Here is an 18,896-nt window from a genome sequence, read left to right on the forward strand (position 1 = left end):
GTGTGTGGTCTTGATGCAAGGTATACAGTCTTTTAAATGCAATTACTTTAAGTTCAGATGAACTATTCTGATCTCACTCACATAATAGTGAATTTACAGACTGAGCCCAAGATACATTTCTGAGCACATTCAGTGCTACTTGCTCACATATTTCTGAACATCCAAGTGTAAGGGTACTGAATAAGTTAAAAACAAAGCCTATACTGACAATGAGAAAGTAGACTTTGAAATAAAAGCAATACCATTTCCATTAGCACCACCCCCCCATGAAGTACTTAGATATAAATCTAACAAAACACGTGCAAGATATGTTTAGGAAGACTCAAAACTCTGATCAATGACATCAAAGAAGTAAATAAATGAGAGATAGTTCACGTTCCTAGGTAGCAAGACTTAATATTGTTAAGATGTAAGTTTTTGATCTATAGATTCAATTCAATCTCAATGAAAATCCCAGTAATTTGTTTTGTGGATATTGACAAATTGATTCCTAAGGTTATATATAGAAGCAAGAAACCTATAATTGGCAACACAATATTGAATGAGAGAACAAAGTTGGAGGACTGACAGACACTATCTGACTTCAAGATTTACTATAAAGCTACATTAATTGAGGCAGTATGAAATTCGTGGAAGAATAGACTAATTGATCAAAAAGACAGAATAGAGTGTCCAGAAATAGGCCTGCATAGATATAGTCAACTGGTCTTTGACAGAGGAACAAAGGTGTTACAATGCAATAAAGATAGTTTCTTTAACAACTGATGCTGGAATGGCTGAACATCCACATGTAAAATAAAATAAAATAAAATAAAATAAAATAAAATAAAATAAAATAAAATCTAGTCACAGGCCTTACATCCTTCACAAAAATTAACTCAAAATGGATCATAGACCTGAATGTAAACTACAAAACTATAAAACTCCTAGAAAATAGCATAGCAAAAAATCTAGATTACCTGGGCCATGTGAGGGCTTTTTAGATAATATACCATCTATGAAAGAAATAATTGATAAGCTGGACTTCATTAAAATTAAAAACTCCTGCTTTATAAAAAGACAATATTAAGAGCATTAGAAGACAAGCCACAGACTATGAGAAGATATTTGCAAAAGACACATAAAGGACCATTATCCAAAATAAACAAAGAACCCTTAAAATTCAACAATCCAGAATACAAACAACCCAGCTAAAAGATTGGCCAAAGATGTTAACAGATACCTCACCAATGAAGACATACCAATGAAGGCAAATAAGCATATGAAAAGAGTCCACATCGTATATCATAAGGAATTGCAAATTAAAACAACAATAAGATAGCACTACATATTTATCAAAATGGCCAAAATCTGGAACACTGACAACACCAAATGTTGGTGGGAAGATGGAGCAACAGGAACTCTCTTCACTGCTGGTGGGAATGCAAGATAATACAGCCACTTTGGAAGACAGTTTGGCAGTTTGCTATAAAACTAAACATACGCTTACCATGCATTTGAGTAATGGCACTCTTTGGTATTTACTCAAAGAAGGTGAAAACTCAGGTTTACACAAAAAGCTGCACATGTATGTTTATGGCAGCTTTCTTCATAATTGCTAATACTTGGAAGCAACCAAACTGTCCCTTGGTAGATGAGTGGGTAAACTGTGGTACACCCAGATAATGGATATTATTCAGTGCTAAAAAAGAAAAAGGAGCTATCAAGCCATAAAAAGACATGGAGGAAACTTAAGTGCATATTATTAAGTGAAAGAAGCTGATCTGAAAAGGCTACACACTGTATGATTCCAATTCTCTGATATTCTTGAAAAGGCAAAACTATGCAGACAATAAAACAGTGTTTTCCATGAGGAGGCAAGTGAATGAACAGAGAACAGATGATTTAGGGGGCAGTCAAAATAGTTTGCATGATAGTATAATGAGGGATATATGTCATTGTACTGTTTCTCAAACCAATAGAATTTACAGCACAAGGAGTAAGCCCTAAGGTAAACTGAATTTCAGTGATTATGATGTGTCAGTGTAGGTTCATCCTTGGTAAAAAAAAAAAAAAAAAAAAAAAAAAATTTACCATTCTGGTGATTGGTGTTGATGATAAAGGACGATATGCATGTGGAGGGGGGCAAGGTATATAAGAAATCTTTGTACATCTTAATTTTGTTTTAAACTTAAAATGTCTTCAAAAAAGGTAGTCTTAAAAAAGTCTCTTTATTTAGTCTTCTTGCTAGGAAGCAACATGTTGGGCATGGAATATAAAGAATGTGGCCTTTTTTTTTATTTTCAATTATTACTTTTATTTCTTTTCATCATTTTTTTAAATCTTGGGGAGCATTTAAATCTTGGTTGGGCAGTGAAGAGAATAGGGATAAGGAGTTGGACATTTTGAATAAACAAGATGATGCCAAACTATAAAACAATCTAATCACTGAAAGCACTGAGTAAGAAGCTATTCCATTCTTAGCAGAAAGGCATATGGAGGCACAGAAAGTGATATGCTATCTTATAAAAATCAATCAATGAGAAACAGTGCAAGACAATTTCATACAGAAGGCAAACAAGCCACATTATTTAGATGAATAAAGTAAATATGATTTCACTAGAGGAGTGGAAGTCTTGACAGCTTCTTTGAACAGCTGCCGTTCATGCAGCAGAGAAGCCTGCCTAATTGTTTATATGTATCTTCAGCTCCTCTGTCAACAGGAGGAGGCCTGTGGAGTAAGGATATAATTTCTTTGTATAACCAGATGTGACAGAGAATATTATTCAGCCTCAGCTTATCAGGGCATGTTATAAGGTTAGCCTGGTCTGAGAAGGTCCTTTGTGTATAGAATCACAGTTTTCCACATCCCCAACTTATAAAATAGGTATTTGTTAAAGCTGGTTGGAGTCATCAGATCAGTTGAAGTCTTATAGACTGGAGTGGAGAACTTATAACATGCTTTCGTTTCCACATAAATCTAAATATATCACCTTTCTGTCTGTAGAATCCATCCGTTTCAATGTGCTTATCTCTGTAGGACTCCATAAAAACCTGTTAATAAAATATGAATGTATGGATGGATGTTCCTTTGGAATTAGCTGTTTCCAAGAGAGGAATTAGCTATTTGAGGGGAGGTTGGATGTGAGAGTGGAGACATTGACCTCAAGTCATAGCACTCAGGATACCTTGCACATTTCTAAGCCACTCCTGAGCATTTGTCTCCATGGACAGCACTCAACTCTCTTCTGTAATTCTAGGAGCCATTCTTCCCTACTACCAGGAGTGCAGTAGTGCAAAACAGCTTGCATTGTACATGATTGTTTGCTATATTGAGCAAACAGTTCACGGTGGGATTCAAATTATGATTTACTCCCAAGAACTAAAGAACTAATTTATATCAAGTTTAAAACAATAACCAGGCAGTGAGACAGGTAGAGAGTACCTGATTCTCAGCCTCACTCACAATTTCTTTCCAGCCTCAGACAAAATTTCCATACACTATTTCAGAAATGAAAATTTAAGAACATGCATTATTCCTTTGGCATATCAGGGAATAATCTATCTGTCAGATCTGCTGGGATGACAGTGATACACTACTGTCCTGGCTTTTCTTTTTAGCTCCCAAGCTAGAAGGTCTGCTTTAGATTCACGTATTTATATGTCAAGGAAAGAAGTAGGATGTATTTAATCATTTTGTTTTTAGCTGGAATAAATTTCATGGACAGAACTGGCTGCCTCTATCAGCCATTTATTGTGGCTTCAAAGACTTTAGTATTAAGACTTTAGTATTCTTGAGGTCATCAGCCAGTAGCAATGGAATCAAAGATATGTAACTTGACTCCCTAGTAGCATCATCTGTTAAAAGGGTTGGTGCTACCTGCTTCCAGGGCATGAATGATTCCATAGGACAGAGGAACCAGGGCCCCTCCAACTCACTGGTAGCTCAACTTGTTTTCCTTGGCTTTCCTGTATATGGCAGTCCGCTATACTTTCCAAGTATTCTTCAGTGCCCCTTTCCACCTATTGACAAAAGCCAAACTCCCCTGTATGGTGTGAGTGACCCCTCATAAACTGACCCCACTCCACTTCTTTGGCTTCTTCCTCAGTCTCTCTCAGCATCTAGCCAGACAAAACTACTAGCAATCCTTCCACAATCCTGGTGTGTTCTGTTGCATATCCTATGCCCTCCTCTATAAACCCTCTTTCTTTTGCCTGTTGAAATTATGTTTTCAATGCAAGTTCATTTCAACTTGACATTGTCTACCTTGCGAAGACTTCCATTCTGTTGACAGTCATTGCCTCATGGGTAATATGTCATCAATCTATATCACAAAACATATTGCCAGTTGTTTACAAAGAGCACTCTACTCCTCCAATTTCTTGAAGTCAGAACCTATATTCTACCTAACTGATGCCCTCTGGGTGGCAGATGGTGTTGATGCCTAACTTTCATTCCTATGGCCTGTCCTGGACATCACCTGTAGACAGTACCTATATATGCCAGATTCCCCACATATCTCTACCTCTGGAAGCATGCTTTGTTTGCCTGGGGAAGGCAGAAGTGCTGAAGATTTGATGTCCATCAGGTACAACCTTCAACCAAGAAAGTATGGGGCTTGTTGGTTTAATTTCCCAGCTTCCTCACTTGATGGAATAACTCAGAGATGTCATCACTCATAGAAATTCCAGTAATTAGAACATTGCAATAATAGTTTGTATTATGTTTCTGCCTCTCTGCATCAATTCCCTTGGTTAGTTCCCTCCCACACTGACTCTGAGCTTGGCCATGTGTACTGGCTTTGGTCAATGGGACTTAGTAAATGACACAAACAAAGACTTTAAAGTGCACCTGGGTGGCTCAGTGGTTGAGCGTCTGTCTTTGGCTCAGGTCAAGATACCAGTGTCCTGGGACCAAGTCCTGCATCAGGCACCCCACAGGGAGTCTGCTCCTCCCTCTGCCTACGTCTCTGGCTCTCTGTGTGTCTCTCATGAATAAATAAATAAAATCTAAAAAAAAAAGACTTTAAAAAAAAAAGACTTTAAAAGTGTTTGCACATTGGGGCTTGATCTCTTCTCCATATCTTGCAAGCTTTCTTAGGCCAGTGGGATTGAATATCAGTTGCCTACTTGCTCCCAAATCCATGTCTCAGTGTCTGACATTCTACTTGCTTATTCAATGTACATGTTTGTTGAATGAACTGGATATATGACTGGGGCTCCTATTACTTTCTTTCTTTGTCCATTGGTTTCAAACTCCCATAATTTTTCCTTGGCTCTTTCATCATTTCTAGTTAACGGACAAGATGGTTGGTTTTGGTTTCAGCTGCTGGGTTTAAATTTCGTTTTATGCCAAGCCTCATTGAAGACACAACTCTCCAAAGTTCCCTTTGGCACTGATTCCACTCTCCTTCACCCCCAAGATGGTGCTGCTCCTTGGTTTCGAGAGACCAACAGTGGCTTGTTTCCTACCCTTCTTCCCATGTCTTAGGCTCTGTAAGGTCTTTCTTGGTCTGACAATCCCTAGAAATACAGTCAGCAGGAACTGACTAGAATTGGCTCTTGGATGTCAACTACCTTGTGTTTGAACTTCCATTACCTTTGAAGAGAACTGAGAGCCTCCTCATGTAATTGTTTTTTTCCTCCTCACAGAAGAAGAGAACAAGCTAAGGACAAGGAAGGATAGAATTTGTGGATCACCTTATTCTGTCACTGGTTTCTTAATTTGCCATCAAGTCACAAAATTTTAGGCTATTAATGGTAATTAATTAAGTAAAGCCATTTAACACAGGCACAAATTAGGATATTCATGTAACCTTTCCTAAAGTGCTTGGTCTTCCTGATTGCAGCATTACATAACACATCAGCCTGTCATTTAGTGAGCATCTGATGATAATGGAAGCTTTTAGTTTTTTTCCTCATCATTTATTTTTATAATTATTGAGTTTTCTTACTAAATGTACAGTGTTATGATAGTCACTAAAGGGGCAGTCAAAGAAACATAATTCCTATTCCATATTTCACCAAGGGTAAATCCAATAGGTTGTTGTTGGTATAGAATCAGTCTTTGAATCTATGAGCAACTTTGTTTGGAAAACTGAAATTCATAAACTTTTATAGGTAAAATGGTGAAAAGCAAGTCAGGAGGACCTGCAAAGAACTGGTGTCAGACCAAGTTAGTATGTGTAGCAACTCACTCATAGGAATCTCACCCAGTCAGGTTTTCCATCTCATCCAACATGAAAGACAATGGTTCTAGTCTCTGAACATCAGTCAATAAACAACAAAGTTAAAATGCTCATTGTCAGTACTTAAGAACATAAACACCATGTTTAATATCCTTTTCTCATGTAAAATGAGATGTTAAACTAATGCCTAAGATTCATTCCTGTAATTTCATAATTGTAGATATTATTTGTAAAAATTTAAATAACTCTGGGTAAACCAGAGTTTAGAATAATTAGGCTGGCACAACACAATTTTTTGATGGGATGGCAATTTCCAAGTGGTCTGACTAGTGTTTAGAAACTATTATCTATATACAGCACCAAAACAACATAAGTTTAAATCACCACAATACTTTTCCTCTTTCCCACTACACCTCTTGAAAGGATTGTTTTGATACCTCCATTTCATCATATTTACTGCCATTCTTCACAATTTGGCTTCCTTTCTATAGCAGACATGACCACTTCCCTGCTTAGATCCCTTTGGGCCTTAGCATTTAGTGCATGCCAGCCTCTGCATCTCTTCATCTGAGTTTTCTCTGGTTGGCCAAATTCTGCTCTGTTGAACTTGTGCCAGGTTAAAGTGCACAAGTTAATGGGGGGGTTAATGCCCCCCCGGACTAATTATCAATCATGAACAATGTCTGATTGTAACTGGCATATAAATACCCCAGCTCCTTCACACCTCAGGCAGGACAACTCTGGGGCCTGTATTCTACACCAGCTCTTAGAGATCCCCCCTTAAGCCCCCATTATCTACAGTGACAACTTGTTCTACAATGCACCCTTCAGTCTTGCTTTCCCATTTCTGTTTCAATCCCCCCACTCCCCTGCCAGTATTTTCTAGACTCATTCCTTAAATAAGCAACCTGCATTTAAACTCTTATCCCAGGGACCACTCCTTGGGACCCAAACTGACACATGTGGCCTCTTCCACTGTACTAAGGTAGCTTCTCCAATTTTAACAAGGATTTCATCTCTAAAGCCAGTGGTATTGCTTGCCCTGTTCTTTCTTTCATGACCTTGATCTCCCTTCCTTTCACAGCTTTGGATTCTCCTTCCACATCTCAGTCCAGGCTCTGTCTCCTCTCCTGGCTCCTCTTTTCCCCTTCACATCAAAAGTTCTCCAAGATCTTGTCCGAGGACCTCTTCTCTCCTTTTTCTTTTAACACATTTCCTTGGCAATTCTATCCACTGCTGTGGCATGATGGAAATGTATGTGGATGGATGCTTGTGCATTTGATGTTCAGTTCCTTGAACACTCTCACCTCTTTTTGACCTCGGTAACTAATTTCCATTATCTGGAAGTGCATAGGACTGAAAGCCTGGAGCTTCAATATCCCAGTCACTAACCACAGCTTTCTATCTTTCGGTTCTCTCACTATTAATCCTAATTTACCTTCTCTTCTAGTTTATTGATGTTCCATTTTTTGAAAACTCCACTTCTCTCTTTCCCAACTCTACTATTCCCATTTGAGTGCTGTTTAAGAAAATGCCTCACTTGGTTCTACTATAAATCCATTCTCTTCCACTTGGCCCCTCAGTACTGCCCAGAAGTAATCATTTGTCCTTTGTTAGCATCCCCTCCCTTCCCATTAATAGCGTGTAAAACGTTATTTCCCTTGAAGCCCCCACTGCATTACCCCTTCTCTCACTGGAAGTGTTGACTTTGCCTCCTTCACATTTGAAATAATTGTGACTCCTTAGTAGGTATTCTCCCCATATTCTCCTCTGTGACCTACACACTGAACTTCATCTGCCCATTCCTCTCTTTTAGCTCAGAGAGAGGAGATTTCCCTTCTCCTGCTCAGGGTAATCCTTTCACTTTTTCAATAAAACCTAGCTAATCAAAGGATGAAGAAAAATGAAGAATTTGGGATTTTAAAAGTTCTGGTGAAAGGATGTGTGATGAAATCAAACAATTTTAATGTAGAATAAATACAAGCAATACTGCAAATCATGGTTATGTTCAGAAGGTAAATATTTATTTGTAACTTGATGCAAAAATAATGATGCACCTAATGAACATTACAGTGTGGGAATAGAGGACGCAATAGGAAGTGTTGGGAAGCTAATATCCCCACTTTACTAAGCATGGACTTCACCAGATTCACTAATGTTGAAATATGTAATGAAATAATTAAACATGTCATTAAATATATATTATCTATCTATCTTCCATTTACATGTAAAATAATCACAAACCCCTCACTCAATACTATCACAATAATTTTTTTTAGTTTTAGAGAGATTTATTATGAAACAATATCTCTGTGACTAATTTGTCTGAAGCTTAACAATGTCATCATTTTTTTCAGTCCTTTTCATTCTGTTAAATTCTGTAATAAATTAATAGTGTAAAATTTAAAATAATGGGAACAATAATAATTTCAGTCCTAAAAAATAATTTATCTAACTTCCTTTCTTCTCTTTCTATATATTCTTACAGAAATATCTGCAATAAAATTTACCAAGTGCTGGTAATGGTTATTTCTGAGTAATGAGATTTGAGGTAATAAAAAAAACAAAAACAAAACCTTTCTTCCAGTGTTTTTTTAAATACTACTTGATATTTTAAAAAATAAGAATGTGTAATTTTGACAAAAATAATTTAATTATTATATTTTTTTTGTATGCTTAGGGATTTTTATGTCAGCTTATTAATTTGATGATTCCCACTCATGGCACTCACAAGGGCTGCAATGCCTAAGAATACTGTGGCTTTTACTGAGACATTCTCCATCCCCCCAGTCAAAGAATTGTTTGCTTGTTTGTTTAAATCTCAAGAGGAAAGATGCTCAATTATCTAAGAAATCTGATAGCAACATAAATTAGATCATTCATTCAATAACTACTCATTGTAGGCTTAGTTTATCAGGCATCACATTTACACAGAAAGCAAGACTGCCAATGTTTTTATCCTCAGCTTCTATTAAAACAGTGAAAGTCAAGTATCCCAAGTCAAAACAATTTTTTTTTTCTAATGCCATTACTACACTTGGCACATGTTTTAAATCTGAGTTGTTATCCTCCTGTTCTTGATGTCTACAAATAAATGGTTCTCTATGTCTCTCATCTCTCTTTGAACTCTTTCTACTTCAATACAAAGTGAGTATTAAGTGAATCTATCTAGGAAAACTCTGAAGAATTGGATGTTCATGAGTCAGTGTCAAATTTAAAGTTATAAATAAAAAGCAACCCTAGGGTCCTATAGTTTTCATGTTATTGTTCACTTTTCAATGGAGAAACTATCAACATCCTGTAACATTGTTGAGTCTATTTCATTTGTGTCAGAAAATTAAGAGTTTGTGTCCACGTTTGACTTTCAGTCTAAGAGTTTGCTATATTCAATTATTCTCATCAGAGGAGCTCAGTACATCACAACATTCTCCAAAAAGTCATGGTCAAATTGTTTTAGAGACAAAAACAATTTGTCAAGAGAGTTTATTGCTTTATATATATATACCTCATGTAGAAGCCATTCACTAATATGGAACCATGGAAATTTAGAGTAGAAGTGTTAATTTAAATGTAATTACTTGATTCCCTGATGATTAGTGGAGTTTAGTCAGTTAATAGACTTGAACTATGATACACAGTACACGCATACATATATATGTGTATACATATATAATGTATAGAAGATGAAACTAAAACTTCTGCTTTTGAACTGTCCTGTGATTATTGAATCTCAAATAATGATCCACAAATTTAATTCAAGGTTTCTTTTTGAAATGATGAATCTGAGTTTAAATGTAGACTGAAGCCACTGCTCTAGTGGGTGGAAAAAGTATGAACTTCAGGTTTCATGTTTTATTTTTAAAACCTGACTTCTTTGAGCAGTTACAGCCAAATATATAATTATTGCAAACTTAACTATAGCATCACTCCCTGAAGTGCTATAACATTATGATCTACAGCAAATAAGATCCTTTGAAAGAGACATTGAATTTTAGATATTCATTCATTTGAGAAAAAGAGGTGTAATTTTTCTCCTTCTTTTGTATTTTGATCAAGTTTTAACTGCAGGTCTTCTTTTTTTTCTGCTCAAAGAGCTAATCTATTCTATTACCAATAATTTCTAAGTTGGAATTTTAGGGAAACACAGGAGTCTGCCAGTCATTGACTTGCTGCTTGCTACCTCTTATATTTTCTAGCTAAATTGCTGCCCATAAATAAATGGATGCTACAGAGGTAATTTTTTGAAAACTAGTTCTTCAAGTGCCTTTTCTCTGAGCTAATGGCCAAACAGTCACCTTGTAATTCAAGTTTATTTATCAGTCAAGAAGCATATAATGAGAACCTATTATGAGTAGGGCATATTGGTTGCCAGTGGGACAAAGAGTGTTTAATGGATTTTATATTCTTCCTGGAGAAGGAAAATCACAAAGACCTGAAAAATTGGCTTACATTATGAGATGAAAATATAGGAGCTTTCATAAGCCTTTTAAAAATTGTTGTTCTTGTGATCTGGTTTGTTTTGGTTGTAAGTTTTAGAGAGTCACTCCAGCGACTTAAGAAAAGGGATATTTATCAACAGCATATTGGTTTGGATAATGATGGTTGTTCTAAAGATAAAGTATCAAACCTCAGTGCCATAAGGTAATCGCAGTTCAATTTCTCAATCATAAAGTTCTTCTAAATCAAGAATCAGGGACATGGGGTCCTTTTATCTTGCAACTCTACCATCTTTGGCATTTAGCTTCCAAAGTTACTGTTCTCAATCACATCAAGCCTCAAAAGAGAAAAGAAAGCAGAGAATCAACCTGTGGGGAGTTTTTATGCATCAAGCAAGGAAGAAGTGCACATCACTTCTGCTAACATTACATTGGCTGGAATCATCACATGGTCATACTTATCTGCAAGGCTGGCTGGGAAATGTGGTCTTGCTGTGGCCCACAGAGAAGAGGAAAATAGTTTGGTGATTAGCTTTTACCTTCTGTCACAGATATCTTTTGCTGGGAAATAGAACTGGAAAGTTATTAGGAACTCAGTTAAGATTTCTGCATCTCCCATGACCTGGATAGGCTCTTTCATGGCGACTAGACCTCATTCTCCTTTCTATAGCAACTAGTGAATCAAATTTTCTAAGGAAGCCAGTATGATTGGTTGAGATAATTACTATGGTCTATAATGAATTAAATTCATTATGAATTATTTGAGCCAGGCCCTCTCATGGACCATGACCAAATCATGGATGGATTCCCATTGGGCTGAGTGTTTATTTCTCACTTGATCAGTTATCACTTCTGAGAAAGTACAACTTACAACTGCCTTCTTGAGTAAAAAAACTGTAGCTGGGCCATCACCTTATTATTATTATTACTAGTACTAATAATAGGGTTTTTTATTCTATGCACTTGATACTGAGTCCAGAACCTTACATGCATTACATTATTTATTTTCCACAACCACCATATTTTATTAACCATTTCAAATAAACATGTGCCTCTGAGAGATTTCAACAAAAGTTTCCAGTACTGTCTAATTCTAAAACCCATCACTTTTTACCTTTGAATGTGGCTCCTGGCTTTCTTCAGTCACAAGAGGGGCACTGGATATAGTAAGTGCCGTGACAAATGTGACTGGTACCAAGAAAAAGGAAAAGATTAAATGCAGTGGAAGTCCCAAAGAGCTAGAGAATGTTCTTATCTAGGTCAATCAGAGAAGGCTTGAGGGATGAACTTGGACTTGACTAGGGCATACTGCATTCAGTTGGGGTCCAAAGGGAATTCATGGCATTCATGTTCGGGAAGTAGAGCTCTGGGCTATTTACTTTTGCCTACCATAGTAGTAGGTCTTGGAGTTTCAGAAAAACTTAAGGCTTTCTTAGATAAAAATCCTTTTGGAAATTCTTAGGATCAAATCTATGTTTCTCCCTCTAAACCATGTTAATTTTGATGTGGAGAAGTATGACACAGAGAGTAGGGGACTACTTCTTTGGACTGACAACTGATACATGATGAAACAGATTGAAATTATAGAATCTGGATTCAATATTGTTGGAACATGGGGGATCCCTGGGTGGCTCAGCGGTTTCGCGCCTGCCTTTGGCCCAGGGCACGATCCTGGAGTCCCGGGATCGAGTCCCGCGTCGGGCTCCCGGCATGGAGCCTGCTTCTCCCCTCTCTCTCTCTGTCTATCATAAATAAGTAAAAATAAATCTTTAAAAAATACTGTTGGAACATTAAGACACCATTAAAAGATTAAAAATAAATATTCAAAATAAATATATCTGACAAAACATTCCTATCCATAATAGCCAAAAAACTCCTACAAACAAAAATTAAGACAGATAATCCAAAAAAACCCCAAAAGACCCCCAAAAAAACCCAAAAAACTTTTTCAGGGCAAAACACCTGAACAAATAATGTATAATGGGATTCCTGAACCCGAATAGGCATATGAAGAGGTATTCAGTTTCAACCGATCATCAGGGAAATGCAAATGAAAATCACAATGAGATACCATTGCCATTACATAGCCACCAAAATAAGTAAAAGGATACAGGTATAAAAAAATCAAAATGTTGGTGAGAATGTGGAGTAATCAGAACCCTCATATGCTTCCGGGTTGTCTATTGCAGGGGACAATTGTGTATATGCCCTGTATAATGCCCTCCCCTTGAGAGTGGGGGCAGGATTGTAAAGATGATGGATTTCATTCCTAAGATTAGATTACACTATATGGCAGAGGTGAATCAATGTAGTTAAGGTCTCAAATCAGCTTACCTGAATTAAAAGAGAATTATTCTGGGTGGGCCTGAATTAATCAGGCTAACCTAAACAGGTACTTAGTCTTTCCTGAAAGAAGGGTGAATATCTTAGGTTTATGGAAGGGGTCATTCACAAGGTCATGAGGAGCTGAGAGTAGAGCTAGCAAAAAATGAAGACTCCAGATCTACAACCACAAGGAGCTGAATTCTTTTAAAAACCTGAGTGTGCTTAGAAACAGAGTTCCCCTTGGTGCCTCTAGATGAGGACATAGTAAAATATGGCCAGTATCTTGATTTCAACCTGTGAGCCCTTGACCAGAAGACCCAACTAAAATATGCTAGACCCTTATCCATGAAAGCTATGAAATAATGAATTTTTGTGGTTTTAGGCCACAAAATCTGCAGTAATTTGTTCAGCAATAGAAAACTGATACAGTTTCCTAAAGTTGAATGTATGTATGCCTTTTGACTCAACTATTCTACTCCTAGGGATATTTCCAACAGAGAGGCATACATGTTATCACTAAAGTACATACACTACAATATCCACAGAAGCAATATTCATAATAGCCTAAAACCAAAAACTACCCAAATGAGCAAGGAGGGAATCCTATGAGATGTGGATAATATTTTATTTCTTGATTTAGATGCTAGTTATACATGTGTGCCCATGTTGTGAAAGTTTATTAAGCTGTGTTATTTCCTAAAATATACTTCAATAAAATTAAAAGAAATTTAATTTTAAAATTAAATTCGGGTAAAATTAAAATTAGAAATTCAAATAAAATTAAAAGAAATTTATTCTTTCATTATATAGCAGCACAATTATTACTAGATTTAAAAAAATTTAATAATCACACATATAAAAGTCATCACATGATTTTCCTAGCCTTAGTGCTTCATGAATAAAAACCAAATCTAGTGCAGTAAAACAAATACGCTTAATTGTCAGTTGTTCGGATTTTTATCTTAATTCTTACTTGATTTTTGGCCAAACTTCAACACATTGCTTTAATAAGTACTTTTTGTGGTTTTTTTTTTTTTTCCCCTCAAGGGACTTAAAATTAGTAGTGTATTGGGAATTTTTAAGGCACTCTTTGGAATAATACCTCTGATGTTATTGTAAACTCTCCTGGACATATATGTCTTTTTTGATGAACATATGTCTTTGGGCCAAATCATGTTAAAATAGAAAAACTGTAGCCTCAACATACCTTTCTGACAGTAAAGTTGTAGTCGTTTTACTCCACTTCAGGGAGGAAATGCAATTTTTTGGTCATGGCCTTGCAAGAATTTGACAAAATAATAAATATTCATTTAATATCTCATATACCAAGTAGTGTGTTAAATATGGGGCTGTAGGAAGACGTGATATATTGTTTCTTTTCTTGGAAGATTCATTAGCTACCTGAAGAAGTACATACTCATACACATTAGTTAATGACTTAGGCACACATATTACTATAATACCAAATAGGTGTTGGCTACAGAAAAAATAAAAAGAAAGAAAGGAAAAACATCAGAATTCTAAAATGGTGCCCCAAGAGCAGAGTTCTTGACTGTCAGAGAAGGCTTCCTGGAGGCAGTTTGGTAGAATAACAAATTATTTTCCACAAACTCAATTTAGTTTTAAATCTGAGGGTTTTTTTTTTTTTTTCGCTTTTTAGATATAAGTTTAACTGCTTGGAGCTTTAGTTTTTCATTTGAGAACTAGGGCTGGTGGCAACAATTTGTACCGCACAGGTTTGTGATATTAGATGAGATAATTCAGTAAAATAACAAGTTCCCCTAGTGTACATAGCTGATCCTTCTTTTGGATGAATAAATAATCACCAAGGATCTTTAGTGTCTGACCCTGAGAGCACTGGAAAGAATGGAGGAGTAGGGAGTTGGAATATATACTAGGTGTTAGAGACAGGAAGGAGAAGGAAGTATTACAGGTTTAAGATGAAAAAAAAGTAACAGAATACAGTATGACATGATGGAAACAAGATAAGACAGTGTTTGGGAAACCTAGAGGAACAGATAAAACTGAGGGTGTTTCTTTACAGGCTGGCAAACCCAGTAACAGGCTGGCTTTGGTGAGGAAACCAGAAATACAGGATACCACCTTTGAATATTTACCTTTCAAGTGGACAGATGATACTTACACTCATATTTACTTACATGTATGAAATGACTAGAGGATAAAAGATGGAGTGTACTAGCTCATATTGCATAGGCTTTGCTTTTTCATCCCACAGGAATTTGGAGAAGGGAAAGCACATTGTGGTCCTTAGCATCAGGGAAGGTTTGGAGCTCAGACTTGAAAGATGGGTGGGATATGAACCCAAGAAAGGAAAAGAGGGTTTATTCTCCACAGGTGTGGCATCAGGCAAAGATTCAACATCAGAAGTATTCTGCCATAGATTTTTACTTAAATATGTATCAGAACAAAAATCATAAGAGACACTACTTTTGAGAGGTTATGGAGAGGTGAGGAGAGGTGGCAAGGCAAAAGCTCATGTTCTTACATAGAAATTACGTGTTTGAGGCTGATTCAAAACCAGTGGGCTCCTCTTGAAGAAGCAGTGGTGGTGAAAGAGGCTTAGGTATCTGATTTTACCCTAAGTATGATTTCCCTCAGATTTTATGTTAAGTATATCAAGATTATCCAGATTCATTTATGATGAAATTGTCCCTAGAGTTCCCTTCTCAAAGTCCACCATCAAAGCTATAAATTCCCCCATCAAGCTGTTTACCTCTGTACAAAAGGAGTGACTCTCTTGGAGAACTAATAAGTTAAGCATTATCTGTCTTAGCTACACCTGGATTTGCTTAAGTTGCTAAGATCCTAAAGGGCATATTTTCCAAAGGATAAGCAAAGAGGATATAGCGATGTCTGCCTACACTATGATAAGGTGCATGGTATGGAGAGAGAGGAATGGGATTTCTGCATTAACTGCGGTCCTTTTACACTCAAAAACTAAAGAGCCTAATGCTACATCCCTTTTCAGCATACCTCAAAGCCCAACACATCCTGCAGAGCACTTAGCCTGTTTGGTATGTTCTAAGAGGTAGAGTGTGAGTTTATCTCTGAAAGATCTGGGTTTAAATCCAGATTTGGTTGTTTTTCACCTTGGGCCCCAATTTCCTTATCAGTACTATGTGCTTAATAATAATAGTAATAATAATAGTATTTTCCCCAGAGTTGTTGAGAATATTAAATAAGGGACGCCTGGGTGGCTCAGGGGTCAAGCACCTGCCTTCTCCAGGGCGTGATCCTGGAGTCTCAGGATCGAGTCCCACATCGGGCTCCTTGCGTGGAACCTGCTTCTCCCTTTCTGCCTGTGTCTCTGCCTCTCTCTCTCTCTCTTTCTCTCTCTCTCTCTGTGAATCTCTCATGCATAAATAAATAAAATCTTAAAAAGAGAGAATATTAAATAAGAATGTATGTAAGGACCCCTGTGCATAAGGGCGCCCTACTGTCGTCAAGTAATAATAATCACTGTTACAATCACTGTTATATTTTTGGCTCCTAGGTTCTGAACCTTGCCAAGTTAGGGGGATGTGGTTGGGAACGAAGGAGGGTCTGCTTGTTTACTGTGTTGCTGGTACTCTTGAAACAGCCCAGACTCTGGGCGAGAGTGACAACGGGCTTCTCCCTGGGCTGGCATCTTCTCTCCCCTGCTCCACCCACGCTTCCCGGGAGCAACAAGTTCCCTTCTGCAAGACCCGCCCGCGCGCCACTGGTAGACCCGGCGGGCGCCTCCTCCCAGACCTCTGACTTACCCGCTCTGAAACCCACCTGGGGTCGCAATATAATAGCGGCTGCCAACGCCCTACTGAGGAGGGAGAGTTGGCTGCAAGTGAGGGAGCCCTGGCGGCGGCTGGGAGGGCGGCGGGAGGCGTGGGAAGTCGGGACGGAGGAATTGATAGGAGACCTAGTTCGCGCTGCCCTTGAGAGGCAAAAGCAACAAACGAAAGCGCCCACTGCTCATCTCCAGCCTCTGTCCTGGGTGGAGGAGGGAGGAGGGCCCCGAATCCCACAGACCTCCTCCCAGCCGTCTGATTGCCAAATCATATCCCTACGTCCTCCAGGCTCCCATCGCCCGGTTTCTCCTTGCACCCTCACTCCACCCCACCCCTCACGAGGTCCCATAAGGATACTTGAGATTTCTGACAAGAGATTTCTCAAGGAGGAAAAGTAGGTAAGCCATGCACCACCCCCCAGCCCCCCACCGAGCACTCTTCTCTCGCTGCTCTCCCAGAATGGATACCCTAGAGTCGCCAAAGGAGTTCCAAGGCGTCCTAGGTTGGGAGCCCTATCTAGCTGCCCAAACAGTTGAACTCTGACAACTTCTTGGAATGGGGATCCCCGCACCCTCGTGGGAAAGCCATGCTGGCCGCCCACACATCATGGGGACACCCCGACTTCTCCATAGGGAACTCCTCCCCAAATTTGCCTTTCCAGCTTCCACAGCTGTGAATTGAGAATCAGAGAGCTAACTAGGAGTGCGCTTCGGGGGCGGGCGCTCGTGGGCCGGGGCGAGGGAGAGAAGTTCCACCCCAGTTTTGAAAAGAAAACCCAGTTCATGTCTTCCAAGTCTCCTGGAGCCAAGAAGCTGTTGTTCCTGGAAAAGAGCAAGGACTGAAGTCACTGGGAGGGAAGTCCTCCTAGCGCGGGGTCCGAAAAGCACGGAGGTGAATTGCGATGTTCAAGCTTTTAGCCTTGTCCGTCGGAAACTACTCTTTCTCCAGGAGATGGGGGCAGGGGATACATCCCCGGCAAAGACTGCGAACGTCAAGCCCAGATGTTCAGCGCTTCATTCCTCCATCCCCACGCAGCCTTGAGAACTTGGTACCTCGGACAGCAGCCCGGGCGCAAGGCATTGTTAGAAAGGTGTTCCCTTGTTTTCACCACCAAGTCAAAGAGCAATAAATTATTTTTATGACCTTACTAGTACAATTTGAAGGACATTTTAATTACATAACCCGTGAAAGATCACCGGAGGCAATGTCGTGTTAAAGAGCCCATGGCAGAATATCTGCATCGCATGAGAAAGAAAACTTGCAAATCTGCAATGAGATTGCGCAGGGCTGCCCCCGTTTTGAAACAACATGCGAAATGCAAGGGAGGTCTTACCTTTCGGACTCCAAAGCCGTGCTCTGCTGCAACTTGGCGAGCTTCTTCCTCTCCTCCTTGATGCAACTCCACAAGAAAATGATTCGTGAGGACCGGCCTCTCGGCAGATGCAAAAACCATGACACAGAAGAGGAGCCCGGCGGCCGCCTTCCACTGAGATACACGGCCACCTTTCATCTTTCTCTGGGAGTGAAAAGTGGTGCTAGGAGGCGCGCAGGCTGGTGGACCCGGGGACTCGGGGGAGAGGTGCAAATAAAAAAATATATGTAGTTTTTTGTTTATTTGTTTGTTTGTTTGTTTGTTTGAAATCTTTGTATTGGGAAAGAGACTGGTTAGGAGCTGAGAAAGCAGCAAATCAATGTGTGCTCCTCCAGCATCTGGCTGGCGGGGAGGCGGTGGAGTCAGGCTCGCCGGCGGAGGTGCGAATGTGGGGAGCTGTGCGTATCCGAGAGAAAGAGCGAGTGTAGGTCTGTGCTTGAGGCTAAATCTGCATTTTCAGCTCCTCCTCGGCTCCAGTTCCACTGGGGCCGGAGGAGAGCGCCAGCCTGGGTGACGTGCGCCCGCCCGCAGCCAATAGGGGCCGGGGATGCGGCGGGCCCCGCCCCGGGCCGCCCCGGGCCCGCCCCCGCCCGCCCCCGTCCCGGCCGGTCCGCCTCCGCCTCCGCCTCCGCCGACGGGGGGCGCCGAGCCTCAGAACCCTGGAGAGCTCCCCCGCCTCTCCGCCCGGCCCGCCTCGCTCCCCGGAAAATCCCCCCAGCTGCAAGCCGGTCGGCGGCGCCGAGTGATGTCATTGTTTGTGGAGAGCCGCGGGGCTCGGGGAGGGGAACTACGGCGCGGGCCGCTCTCTCCG

At 39.5% G+C, this 18,896-nt stretch overlaps 1 protein-coding gene across 1 annotated transcript in view; it reads right to left on the reverse strand.

Annotated features, from left to right (window-relative positions):
• The window catches only part of PCSK2 (proprotein convertase subtilisin/kexin type 2), a 256,303-nt gene extending 237,727 nt beyond the window's left edge, over positions 1-18,576 (reverse strand). Inside the window, exon 1 of the mRNA XM_025469250.3 lies at positions 18,047-18,576. Coding sequence (XP_025325035.1) covers positions 18,047-18,223 — 177 coding nt within the window. The 5' untranslated portion in view covers positions 18,224-18,576. The remainder of the gene's footprint in view (positions 1-18,046) is intronic.
• Between the last annotated feature and the right edge of the window lie 320 nt (positions 18,577-18,896).

Source organism: Canis lupus, chromosome 24 (genome assembly GCF_003254725.2).
Source record: "Canis lupus dingo isolate Sandy chromosome 24, ASM325472v2, whole genome shotgun sequence".
Lineage (NCBI taxonomy): Eukaryota > Metazoa > Chordata > Mammalia > Carnivora > Canidae > Canis > Canis lupus.